This window comes from Blennius ocellaris, assembly GCF_963422515.1.
Source record: "Blennius ocellaris genome assembly, chromosome: 5".
Classification (NCBI taxonomy): Eukaryota; Metazoa; Chordata; class Actinopteri; order Blenniiformes; family Blenniidae; genus Blennius; species Blennius ocellaris.
In genome coordinates, this window is record NC_137654.1 from 10,936,970 (window position 1) to 10,950,185 (window position 13,216).

General features: G+C 42.7%; 3 protein-coding genes across 3 annotated transcripts in view; all 3 read left to right on the top strand.

Annotated features, from left to right (window-relative positions):
• LOC308130443 (taste receptor type 1 member 1-like) overlaps positions 1–13,216 on the top strand; it is a gene marked incomplete at both ends in the record, with an annotated part of 47,650 nt that overhangs the window by 10,509 nt on the left and 23,925 nt on the right. The gene's annotated exons all lie outside the window — the stretch shown is intronic.
• LOC308130116 (taste receptor type 1 member 1-like) lies at positions 543–4,860 on the top strand (the record flags this gene model as incomplete). The annotated part of the gene is made up of 5 exons (XM_080496315.1): positions 543–680; positions 1,766–1,868; positions 3,113–3,510; positions 4,404–4,532; positions 4,744–4,860. The coding sequence occupies 5 exons, from the start codon at positions 543–545 to the stop codon at positions 4,858–4,860; spliced, it is 885 nt and encodes a 294-aa protein (XP_080352441.1).
• LOC308130117 (taste receptor type 1 member 1-like) lies at positions 6,813–8,210 on the top strand (the record flags this gene model as incomplete). Its single annotated transcript, XM_080496316.1, has 3 exons — positions 6,813–6,828; positions 6,931–7,821; positions 8,173–8,210. The coding sequence occupies 3 exons, from the start codon at positions 6,813–6,815 to the stop codon at positions 8,208–8,210; spliced, it is 945 nt and encodes a 314-aa protein (XP_080352442.1).

Below are 13,216 nucleotides of genomic sequence, written 5' to 3' on the forward strand. Positions count from 1 at the left end.
CACTCTGTAGTCAAAGGTGGTCAACTATACAGTATATGTACTCACAGCTGCCCTGGGGCAGACTTACGGAAGCAAGGCTGCCAAACTGCGCCATCGGCCCGTCCGACCACCACCACCACTCACTCTCACACTGCATTCACTGAGGCAATTTGATGTGATTGGGAGCAATATGGTGAAGACAAGCCAATGCTACCACTTCTTTGATCTGACTTTATTGTACAGTGCATTAAAGGAGTCCAGTAAATCCGCCATGTATATTGTTATTGGATGCTCTCACTACCACAGAGCAAGGGACTTGTATATATGTTTTGCTCTTGCTGTCCTATTTGTCTATCTCTGTGGCTGGATACCAATGTAGGCCTCTTCAAGACATAAAACTAACTTGCCCATGAGCATCATTATTATTTTGTTGGAGCTGCCATCTTTTACAAATTAAGTGAATTTGTAAAAACTTCTCTGACCATTTCTGTTACAGAGGCCTACAAAACCCTATATCTCCCCACTCTTTTACACTGCATGAGAAATGCCACAATCAGTCCCCCATGTTGAGGATTGTGGTTGGTGGGTCCACGGAGCCTTCCCACTTTGCTTGTTCAGGCTGTGCCCGACCAGGACACGTGGGCTACCTGGTCACCAGGTGCCTGTCGGCGAACACCAACCCTGGGACTGGCTCCAGAGATGTGTCCCTGTGACCCTCATTTGAGTAGGGTAAACAATACTTTTGTGTTCTATTTGCACGAGTGAGATTTAGACATGTTTCGGGGCCTTTACTCTAGACCCATTGGCCTTGGGTGACCTGACCTGGAGAATGTATTCTGGACAGCATAGCTCTGAAGTTCACCAGACCATGCAAGTCCTTCTGCCATGACAAGACCACAGTCCAGGAAGGGCTCAGGCCATCGGGGATGTTTCAAATTGGTGAAGCCACTCCTCCACATTGAGAGGAGCCATTTGAGGTGATCCATCTGATTAGGATGCTCCCTGGTTGCCTCCCTTTTTAGGTTTATCAGGCTTTGGAGAGTCCTGGTCTGGGAGCATCTTGACAGTCCCCCCAGAAGAGTTGGAGGAAGTTGTGGGGCACAGGGATACCTGGACTTCTTTGCTCTTTGTGCTGCTACGACAACCCCATATGGGCTAAGCAGGAAAGAATGGATGGATGGACGTCTGACTATTTGTATGTCGGTATGCAGTGATAGAAAATCAGCACTGAGACCTTTGCCATCCCCAATATATACTATCTTATTCAAAGCAGAGACAAATCTCCTCATATTGCACCCCAGTATACACAAGACCTGCCACAATGATGCATATTTTGTCTCTTATGCTTGTTTTTCCTCAGTATTTACACACATGAAGCCACTTGAATACATTTTGGGGTAAAACATCTTACATGACATAAACCAAAGATGGCTTTTACCTGAACAAAAAATAACATGCTTTTTGTTTGATTATCTTGTTAAAACAAAACCTTATCTTTGTTGAAAACTCAAGCCTACCACAAGGAGTCAGGACAGATGCAGTCAAACTCCCTGGACAAGTCTCTATCAAGCAAGTTCAGATCACATTTGCATAGAGATTTGTGTTTTGTCCACCAAACATTAAAGCTGGCAGTTGCTGGCAGCTAGCAGTTGTGATCAGGTCAGTCGATGCTTTCAAACAAACAAACAAAACACACTTAAGGCAACAATGCAGCAGATTTGGGGTTTTCTATGCCTGTTGGGAACTCTACTGCATAGTGTATCCCAAAATATTGTTCCACCCTCAGAGTTTCAGCTGGATGGAGATTATTTGCTCGGTGGGCTTTTTGGTATTCATCATACCGACTCTCCTCTTCATCTTGATAGACCAGAGGCCATCGATTGCACCAGGTGAGTCACATGCCTTCATTTAAGCTTTAAACAAATTCACCAAAGTCCATCACATCTGTTAATATTTAAATGTGGTTTATATCTAAAATACTATGACAGTATCCTTGGTGCTTAGTAAATTATTTTTTTGTAATTTAGAAAGCAAGTGAATTTGATGAAAAACTTATTATCACAGGTGAATAGGCCTTGATTTACATCAGACAAGAAAATACAACTATCAGAATCGACCACACCTCAACCATCATTGCACTTGAATTGACGGACATGAATCAATCTATAATTCATCTCAACAAAGATGGGCTTACTTTGACACGGAACAGCCTCAGTGTACAAACATTTTTAGCAGTGGTAGGATGCAAAGGTATAAACAAATAGACAGATGAGTCATCTTTGTAAAGGTCATAACAAGTCAGAGTGAAAGTTTTATTTTTACAGTGTTTTTAATTGTTGTTAAATTGTTAAATTTCAAAATGCACTGTTTCCCCCCATCCCTTTCTCTGTCCTCAGTGAGCCTTTAATTCTGTCGAGTTATCAGAGGTTTCAGGTGATGAGATTTGCTGTGGAGGAAATCAACAACTCTACCAGCCTCCTGCCAAATATATCCATTGGCTATATCCTGTTTGACCAGTGTTCGGATAGATATAGCATTCCAAGCATACTCAACCTCCTGTCAGTGAATGGCTTGATTAAGCCTTTGGGGGACTCACACAAGAATTTGTCTAAAGTGATGGCTGTGATTGGTAGTTACACAAGTAGTAAGACGATGGCTGTCGCTCCACTTGTCATGATGGATCTCATTCCAATGGTAAATTTACCAACTCTTTTCTCTTGTTCATTAAAGTCATTTTTCGGCTTGTATCTTGATATTTGATAAAGTGTTGCCAGTGTAAATGATCAATTCTGTTCCTTTCACCAGGTCAGCTATAGTGCAGCCAGCACTGTGTTTTCACAAAAGAAAACCTATCCATCTTTCTTACGAACAGCGTATACCAACAAAGATCTCCTTGAAATTTTTGTCAAGATTTTGAAGAACTTCAGGTGGCACTGGGTAGCTTTTCTATACGATGATAATGATGTTGGCATTGATAGTCGCGAATTCTTCATAAGAAAAATTGAAGACACTGACATCTGCCTGGCATATACCAAAGGCCTTGATCATCAAACAGATTACCCGCGAATATTCAAACAGATCGACACTCTGAGGGTGCATGTCATAATTGTTTTTGTTATTGATTGGACTGCAGAAGATCTTATTGATTCAGCAATTCAACACAATGTCACCAACAAGGTGTGGATGGCAGGGGATACATGGTCCTTAAACAGAAATATTCTGAAGAAAAAAGGAATCAGGAATATTGGGACTGTGATCGGGTTTGCTGCATCTGCAAAGACAATACCTGGTTTCAGTGATTTTGTCCATGCTGCCAAAGCGGCTGCCCTTTGTGAAAATGCAGAACAGGAGAAGTTTTGCAATCAAGTTTTCAACTGCAGTGAGTTGAGTGCTGCAGATATCATTGATGCAGACCCATCATTCTCTTTTCCTGTTTATGCTGCTGTGTACTCCATCGCCCACGCCTTACACAATACATTACAATGTGGAGCTGGCAGATGTAATGACAATATTACAGTGAACCCACACATGGTAAGCATGAAACTTTTTCATTTGGACCATTTGTGTTTGTTTATGTTAACATTAAAAAATCATTCATATGACTGGAACAGATATAGTTCTAGAATCCTGAAGCTAATAACATTGTGGTTTCACTGGAATGGACCTACCCTTTGATCCAATCGATGATACAAGATTGAAGGGTTAATGTCAGCACCATAGGAGGTTTATACATTTGAGCAGGTGAAACATGGCCATGTTTTAAATTCTTGAAACCTAAAGACATTTCATCTTAGTTCAAACTGAAGTGAACTCGGATGAGGCAATAAATACAAAATGTGAGCCTTCCACTCGCTCAGGGGTCGGCAACTTTCAATAGTCAAAGAGCCATTTGGACCCGTTTACTAGAACTTGCTGGGAGTTGTGTCTGGGTGTGCTTTGCCTTGCCGTACTGTCCCGACCTGCCCTGTGCTGCCACACTCTGGAACGTTCAGCATTGGGACCGAGGCTCAAGGAGCAGGAGCAGAGGGATGGCTCTGGAGCTGTGGGTTGCTGACCCTGCACTCGCCAAATGTAAAATTCATGAACCACTCTTATCATGCCCAGGGTGTTGGAATCATTTTAAACACCCGCTTTGTTTTGTGGCTGGTGGGTTTATGAAGCATTCTGCTTCCTTCAACACCCTATACAGTTCCTTCACAACCAGTGAAGTGACACGTGAGAAGGCCCTGCATATCTTACCAATACAGAGTAATCATAAAGAAATTTTAAGGAACGAATGATTGACAGTATTGCAGATCAGTGACTATGAAATGGCTATTCAAACAAAAATAAAACTTTCTGTGACCTTGTGACCTGAGCAGAACGTTTAATGAAGAAGCCCTTGATGTTCACTCCAATGTAACTGTTATTTCCACTTTCCTCAGGTCCTAGCAGAGCTGAAAAAGTCCAACTTTACACTCTTTAATCAAACTATAGAGTTTGATGAGAATGGTGACCCCAACTATGGATCATACTTAATAGTTTATTGGAACCACAATGGTGATGTGCAGGAGGTTGGCTATAATCAATTTTACCCACCCTTCCAGTTCGTCATCAACAGCAGTGAAATTCAATGGCACGGAAATGGAAAAGTAAGGTGTTTTTTTCTTCTTCTCCAATTTAAATTGCCAGACTTATTAATGACAGCATTTTATTTTGGTATCCCATGTGTGCTCAACTGTGTGTAAAGGTCCCTTCATGCTTTCTGCTTCCACGTGTGCGCAGAGTACGCGTGACGTCAAAATCGTGAAAATCTGCCCCAGTGCGCTTGGGTCCGCTCCAACCCCTCTGCAGATGATCATGCCCAGCACAAAATTTTGTGACTGCGCAACCAGTGCATGACAACTGCACATGCACCAGCGCTTACTAGGCCCTTGTGTTTGGAGATCTTCCCCCCCTCCTAGTCTAAACAGTCGCAATTAAAAAGCAAATAAAGAGCTAGGTAGCTCAGAACCCCTGAAATTAAGCATAAACTACTTTTGGAAAAGTGGACAATGCCGGGCAGCAGAAGTGGAAATATTTTTGGGATTCTTACATTATGTCGTGGAACGTGCACGGTCTGAAGATGTGCAATGTGGAAAGCATGGAGGAGCCTTAAGGGTGACTGACTAAAGCCACATTTGTGTTGTCATGCCCGCGGCAGACAACGCAATCCTCTATATATATATATATATATATATATATTTTTTTTTTTTTTTTTTTTTTTTTTTTTTTAATCCCCACACAGTGGTGTTTCTAGATGTAAATGCTTGGGGACAAGATTTAATTTCAGGTCTAGTGACACTACTGAATTCCAAAGTAAAGTGGGTGCATAACTTATAAACCACAACTTTATAACAACCATATAGGCATTGATCCCATAAAAATGTTGAACCTTGGAGATAGCCGATCCCCCAAAGAAAATAAATAAAAAAATTATAATAATGACAGAGTTCAAACTATGTCATGATGTTTCTAAGACGGCAGCTCAGCCACTCAACGATGCATCACACAGTTTGCGACTAGTTACCTTAATTTTCTCTGCTAAAGTAAGAGTTTCAAACACATATTCCTAAATAATTGACCTAATTATTCTTAACCGTTTGTTAGCTTCAGCTGCTGACAAGTGTCAGGGTCCGAGGACAACCCAGAAACAGACTCGAACAACAAATTGGCATTTGCAGGTTTTTATTGAACAGTGAGGGCAAACTAGTTTACATCTGGCGATCAGAGAGGTAGTCCAAGTCCAGGCAGGCGTCGGTACACGGTTGAATCCAAAACACAAAGAACACAGGGAATGGGCTGGGGTCATGAAGAAAAAACAACAGTGACGATCGAGCACAAAGACATGGAGTGAGATTTAAATACATGAGAAGAGGGAAGTCACAGGTGAGACAAATCAAGCAGATTGCACAGCACACACACAGAGGAGGAGTACACAGGAAGAGCAAGTGACAGAGGCGTAGAGTGAACACAGAGTAGAGATGTCGACTTTACACACACGACACAGACAGACCCTGACAAGGTACTTGTGACCACTCGCTCCAGTTCTGTGAAGCAGTGACTCAATCAGCGCCGGCCAATCAGCTCTGAGAATCTAAATGTTGATAGTGGGGCTTCGGGCTCAACCCCCACTGCGCATCAAAATCACGTGAACTGAATGAGTGGAGGCACAATCTGAGCATGCGCACTTACACTTTACTGCAAGCAATACACACTGCATGGTGAGAGAGAGGCTCGCCCCACTCATGCACCATCGGTGTGGATCAGGAGAAAACACAGCCTGAAGCAGGAAGAGGAGCACTGTCCTCACACTGTAATTATGTGCTATATAAGAGCAGGTTTTACTCACAGACAGGAAAATATTGTAGACAATCTTAAAGTATTAATAGCATACTTTGCATGCAGTCCTTTTCTGATGACACCAGGTGGGGCTCAGCCTCTCCTGCCCCTAGTGACCAGTCACCTCTGTTTATATGTATAACCTATATATAGGTTTTTGTTTCCACAAATGTCAGAGTGTAAAATCCTTTACCGCAACCTATACCTAAACCTAATCTGAAGTCCTTCTGTCCTGAATGATTTTGTCTAACAGGTTCCGACTTCAGTTTGCTCCCAGGAGTGTCCCGTAGGATACAAGAAAAAACCAGAAGGAGTCCACAAATGCTGCTTCAGTTGTGAAATCTGCCAAAATGGGACTTTTATCAACATAACAGGTGAAGTATTACACAACAAGATATCAATAAAAGATGTAATAAAACATGGATATGCTGAGAGCTATTTTAGACTGTTGTTAGATTTCATTAAAGGCAGAGATGGTTTATCACTCAGGTAATTGACTCCACTCATACGAGCTTCAATAAAATCACTGCACATGTCACTTATTATTGTTCCACATCTTCACTGACAGTGTTTCTCTGTGTTGTGAAACAGAGGATCCCTACACTTGTGTCTCCTGCACTGAGGCTGAATGGTCCACAGAGGGAAGCACGTCATGCAACCAGCGGGTGGTGGAGTTCGTAGCGTTCACAGACACTGGAGCTGTAGTCATCATGGTTGCTGCCTGGGCCTTGGTGGGACTCAGTCTGGCTGTGTCTGTTCTCTTTGCTATCAACTACAATACACCTGTGGTCAGATCTGCTGGAGGACCCATGTGCTTCCTCATTTTAATCTGTCTCATGCTTTCTAGTGTCAGTGTGTACTTTTATTTTGGTCAGCCAACAGTCGCTTCCTGTATCTTGAGGTTTTTACCATTTGTGTTGTTCTACACTGTTTGTCTGGCTTGTTTTGTTGTGCGCTCTTTTCAGATTGTTTGTATTTTTAAGATAGCAGCCAAGTTGCCAAAGCTTTACAGCTGGTGGATGAAATATCACGGACATTGGCTGGTCATCAGTGTGGCTTTTGCCATTCAGGCACTCTTACTTCTTATTGGATACTCTATTGATCCTCCCAAACCCTTCAATGACACATTTTGGTACAGACACAAAATAATTCTTGGTTGTGACATTAATTTGAAAGCAGCATCCAGTTCTGTGATTTTCCTTGTATCCCTGTGTGACCTTTGCTTCATTTTCTCCTACATGGGGAAGGACCTCCCAAAGAACTACAATGAGGCCAAATCAATCACCTTCTGCCTGCTCCTGCTCGTCCTCACATGGATCACTTTTGCCACAGTGTACCTACTTTACAATGGGGCATACATCCAGACTCTCAATGCTTTTGCAGTCCTTTCCAGTCTCTACTCTTTCCTTCTGTGGTACTTCCTCCCAAAGTGTTTGATTATTATTTTTCAACCCCAGAGAAACACACAGCAGTACTTCCAAGGTCCAGAGACAAAATAGTTCTTGGTTGTGACATTAGTTTCACAGCAACATCAAGTTCAGTATTTTTGCTTTCTTTATTGTGTTGTCTTTGCTTCATTTTCTCTTACATGGGGAAGGACCTCCCAAAAAATTATAATGAGGCCAAATCAATCACCTTCTGCCTGCTCCTGTTCATTTTCACATGGATTGCCTTTATCACTGTATTCATACTTTACAATGGGGCGTACATCCAGACTCTCAATGCTTTTGGCAGTCCTCTCCAGTCTCTACTTGTTTCTTATGTGGTACTTCCTCCCAAAATGTTTGATAATTATCTTCCAACCCCAGAGAAACACTCAGCAGTATTTCCAAGGTCTCATTCAGAGTTACACCAAAACAATTAGCCAGTAGCTGCCAGCAGTAAATATCTCAATGTATTTACTGCCTGTAAATGCTCTGACTAAAAATGCTATAACACGAGACCCTTGTAGTCCTGAGAATTACAGGCACAGAGAGACAGAGACAACTTCTCTTTTAACCATTTAATTGACCAAAAACTCACACAAGTCACCCTTCAGTTGCGATTTCAGGCCACCAGTGTCTTCTTCTTTCTGCAGCCGTTATACTCTTTGAGGCATCACTGCTCTCCCTTCACCATGACTGCCTCAGCATTTTCCCCTTTGCTCTGCTCTTTTTATCCCCATGCTCCCCTGGCAGAGGGGGGGAGGCAATCAGTCCATGATGAGACGCAGGTGCATCACATCCTTCCCACAAATTCAATCCAGCATTTTTTCAATTGGTATATAAAACATTTTCAATGCATCAATGCCATTTATATTACCTCCCGTTGACATTTTTCAACAGTGTTCTCCTGTTTGCCTTCTTGACGATTTATGTACCACACTGGAACATTTCCACTTGCTGCAGTATAGATTTCGTCACTGAATGCAACGATTCCCACCTCCAAAGAACATAACCAATCGGCTGGTTTATAACTAACCCAGAGTAATATGATCAAGGCTGTTATTTGGATGTGAGAAACCCCTGAATCTTCCCACCTTCAACAGACCACCTGGATCCTGTAAAGAAGGGATGTACTGCTGACTGTGGGCCAAATGCAGCCCTGTATCCAATATTTGTAGTCTGTAGGGCAATTTTCAAAACTAAAAATGATTATTAGTTTGACAGGTGATTTGGGAAGAAAACTACTTTATACCATATTGTGATTACTCTATTATAGTAATGAACAATGCAATTTGCATGCATAATAATTAAACAATTGTAAATTAAAGATATGCAAGTCATTGTTTTAATGAATTTTAACCGTAATTGTCTTGTGTTATAGTATCAGTACACTTTTGCTTTTTGACTGAGCAAAAGTATGTACCAAATATCTCTGCTCTAAGTACTGTTAAACTAGTATTCATATCAATTAATATAAAAAAGTTAGACATTTTACATCTTAAAGAGTAACAAATGAAATACATTTGTGTCAAAGCATTTTGCCTTGTAATGAAATGTGGAAAGAAAACAACATGTACATCCTTAAAACAGTCTTTCTGTAATAAATTAATTATCTCTTGATGTCGCTAAGAATCATTTGAAAATAAAGAGTTGTTTTTATTAGTGTTTATCTTCAATACTGTACCAGATTTGTTTCTATTAAAAAAAAGCTGACATTTTTATTCATTGCTATATCAATACATATATTTCCATACACTCTTTTCTGATTGTAGAATCAAAATTGTTAATTTGAATATCCTTCTGGATCAATAAAGCTCTTATCTCATCTTATTGAGTATTTTGTTTCTATTAAATATAAAATAGTGGTTTGCTTTGCAATTGGTTTCAGTTTATCTTAATTTACTTTTGAGTTTCCAAATTATCCTAACATTTTTGGATTCAGTGTTCTTTTAGTTTAATCTCCTAAAAGGGCCCTATTCAGCCCACTTGACTTTGGTTTAATTTTGGTTTTAGTGAAACATTTCAAACCCTAAATGAAGTATTTTTCAGCATTTTTGCATTTTGCAGGCTAAACGTTGTCCTATTTTCTAGAATTGATTAGATCTGTCTAGATCACAAGCACAGATAAACATGTGCTTGCATTTATATTTTGAAGGCTTTATGTGCTTTTGTTCACCCCAGCATAGGTATATATTTATGAACTCCACTGTGGTGTAGTAGTTAGCACAGGGGTCTGCAACCTTTTTGACCAAAAGAGTAAGTTTTGTCCCTTTCCACCAAGTCAAGTTTAATTGGCGCTGCAAAAAATGTTTAACCTTTATAATGAAGTGAACACAGCTTATTCAATCTCATATACAGTAAAACCTTTGAAGAGCAGACCCGGTAAGAGCGACACCCTGTACTGGGCAGACACATGACTGTGCACAGACACATATTTAACTGTTGACACACCGTAATCAGGGGACAACCTGCTGAACGTGGACAACGGACAGGTTTTCCTGGCAAATTTCAAGCTAAGGCAGCTAAACTAGGACAGCAAGGAGGTTAAATAGGATTTATACAAGTGTTTGGGGTTTTGTTGACATTTCATTGTATTGTACCAGGAGGTTTCATTAAAAGTGACTTTATGTTGAAATTGTGATCATTTTCAACACCAGCTGTTTGATCTTGCAAAAATATAGACCATTTCATTCCATATACTGTGACCACAACAAAGAAAAACTTTGAAATGTAAATTTAAAGGTTGGTATAGCAATATTTTACCAGTCTTGTCCACTCAGGATGAAACTGGACTGTTAGATTAGATGAGATTAGATTAGAAGCTTTATTGTCATTGTACATAGTACAACGAAATTGCGGTGTAGCTACAAAACACACAGTAGACATACAATAGAACACAGGCAGCCATTCTCACATTCAGCATTGCATTCATCTCAGCAGACACACCATATATACAGAATAACTTAAACATTCACACACACATTCAGCTCTCACACAGACCCGCTCACACACACCCAGGGACATTAGTGCAGTAATGTAATTTTTTTTTTAAAGAAACAACCGATAAGTTACATAAAATACCAATTTAGCTGCCTGAGGTACCTTGGCTGAATAAGTATGTGCGGTTGAGCACAAGGTACCTGTTATTGCACAGAGTATGGTGTATTGCACACAGTCTGAGGTAGATAGTTCTTGTCTGAGGTAGTAGTTCTTAAGTGTTCAGTGCAGTGATGGCTTGAGGAAAGAAACTGTCCCTTAGTCTGTTGGTCCTTGTCCTGATGGACCAGTACCGCCGGCCTGAGGGCAGCAGTTCAAACAAGTGGTGTGCAGGGTGGGTGTCGTCAGCTGTGATCGCCTCAGCTCTTCTGAGGCGCCGTGACATGTAAATGTCTTTTAGTGTGGGGAGGGACCAGCCAATGATCTTCTGCGCCGTCTTTACGACCCTCTGGAGCCTCCTGCGGTCTGCCTCGGTGCAGTGGGAGAACCACACGGGGATGCAGTCGGTCAGGATGCTCTCGATGGTCGATCGGTAGAAGGTTACCAGCAGCTTCTGGCAGATGTCATTCTTCCTGAGCACCCTCAGGAAGTGCAGCCGCTGCTGGGCCTTCTGACGACGGCCGAGGTGTTCCCAGACCACGAGAGGTCAGCCGAGGTCACGGTGCCCAGGAAAGTGAAGCTGTGGCCCCTTTCCACGAGCGCGCCGTTGATGTGAAGGGGGGGTGGGTCCGACTTGCGACTCCTCCTGAAGTCCAGGACGACCTCCTTGGTTTTGGCGGTGTTCAGGATCAGATTGTTCGTGGAGCACCAGGCGGACAGTTGCAGGACCTCATCTCTGTATGCAGACTCGTCACTGGTGATCAGTCCCACCACTGTAGTGTCGTCAGCGAACTTCACGATGGTGTTGCTGGGGTGCGCAGGTCTGCAGTCTGTTGTGTACAGTGTGTAAAGCATCGGGCTCAGCACACAGCCCTGTGGGGAGCCCGTGCTCAGGGATCTGGAGGAGGAGCGGTGAGGGCCGAGCCTGACGGTCTGGGGTCTGTTGGAAAGGAAATCCTTAATCCAAGCGCAGGTTAATGCGGGGGAGACCCAGGACCAACAGTTTCCTGACCAGCAGGTCAGGGATGATGGTATTGAACGCTGAGCTGTAGTCTATGAAGAGCATTCTGACGTAGCTCCCCCGATGTTCGAGGTGGCTCAGCGCAGTGTGGAGAGCGACGGCAATTGCATCCTCCGTGGAGCGGTTGTTCCTGGAGGCGAACTGGTGGGGGTCCAAAGAGGGGGGGAGGCAGGCTTTGATATGGGTGAGGTCAAGTCGCTCCAGGCACTTGGTGATGATGGGGGTAAGTGCAACCGGGCGAAAGTCTGACAGGCTGGCGGTGGCAGATTTCTTTGGTATTGGAATGATGGTGGCGGACTTGAGGCAGGCTGGGATGGAGGCTTGCGTCAGGGAGAGGTTGAAGATTTTGGTGAAGACCTCTGTCTGCACAGGCCTTGAGCACCTTCCCAGAAACACCATCGGGCCCGGGTGCCTTCCTTGGGTTGGCTCTGCTGAGGGTGCGTCTCACGTCATGTACCTGCACCGTCAGTGGCTGACGGCTGGGAGTTGGCTGGGGTGGGGGCAGAGCGACTGCAGACTGCTGGGCTGGGACCTCGAAGCGAGCAAAGAAAGCATTTAGCTCTTCGGCTCGCGCCTCGCTTGGGTCACCTGGTATGTTGGACTGCCCTCTGAAGTTGGTGATCTGCTGACTGTATGTGGTCTCTGAAGTAACCTATTAAATGTAATAATTATTTTGTATACATCTTATATACATGTGTATACATTTATTTATACTGTATACATTGTTAGAATTATAACGTTTTCTTTGACCTCCGAACTGTGACGCTTCCCGCATGGACTTATTCAAACTGTTAAAATGGCCACGGACTGTTTTGTTATTGAGCTGTAGATGATGGACAAATACCGAATTGCATCATGGGCAGCGTAGTTTGTTCAGTCTGTGTGAAGGTCCGCCAATAGGAGAGCACGTTGCTTACGCCTCCTTCCAGCGGTGGCCAATGGGAAGAGGGGATTTAAAGCAGCGCGTGTTTTATATAGGGACGCTCCAGCTGCCTGAGACTCTCTGTTTTTTCCTCCTCGTGCTGAGCCGACGTGTTTCATCCTTGGCTGTTTTCCTTCGCGTTTATCGGCTAAGTATAAGACTAATCTTTGTTAGGCCAGTATTTCTGTCTTTTGTAATAAATTACTGTGTTAATCCAATCTCAAGGTTTGTTGAACTATATTTAAAGTTCACCGCGGCTTCCTTTCATCAAGAGATCTGTCCTCTCTTCTGTGCGGGTGAAAGACAAAAGGACAACATCTTGTATTCAGTTATTTGCTTTGAAATAACCATAACATATTTTGTGTTTGGTTCGTTCAATATCAACTGGTCCTACAATTTGTCCTCGTGACCAGT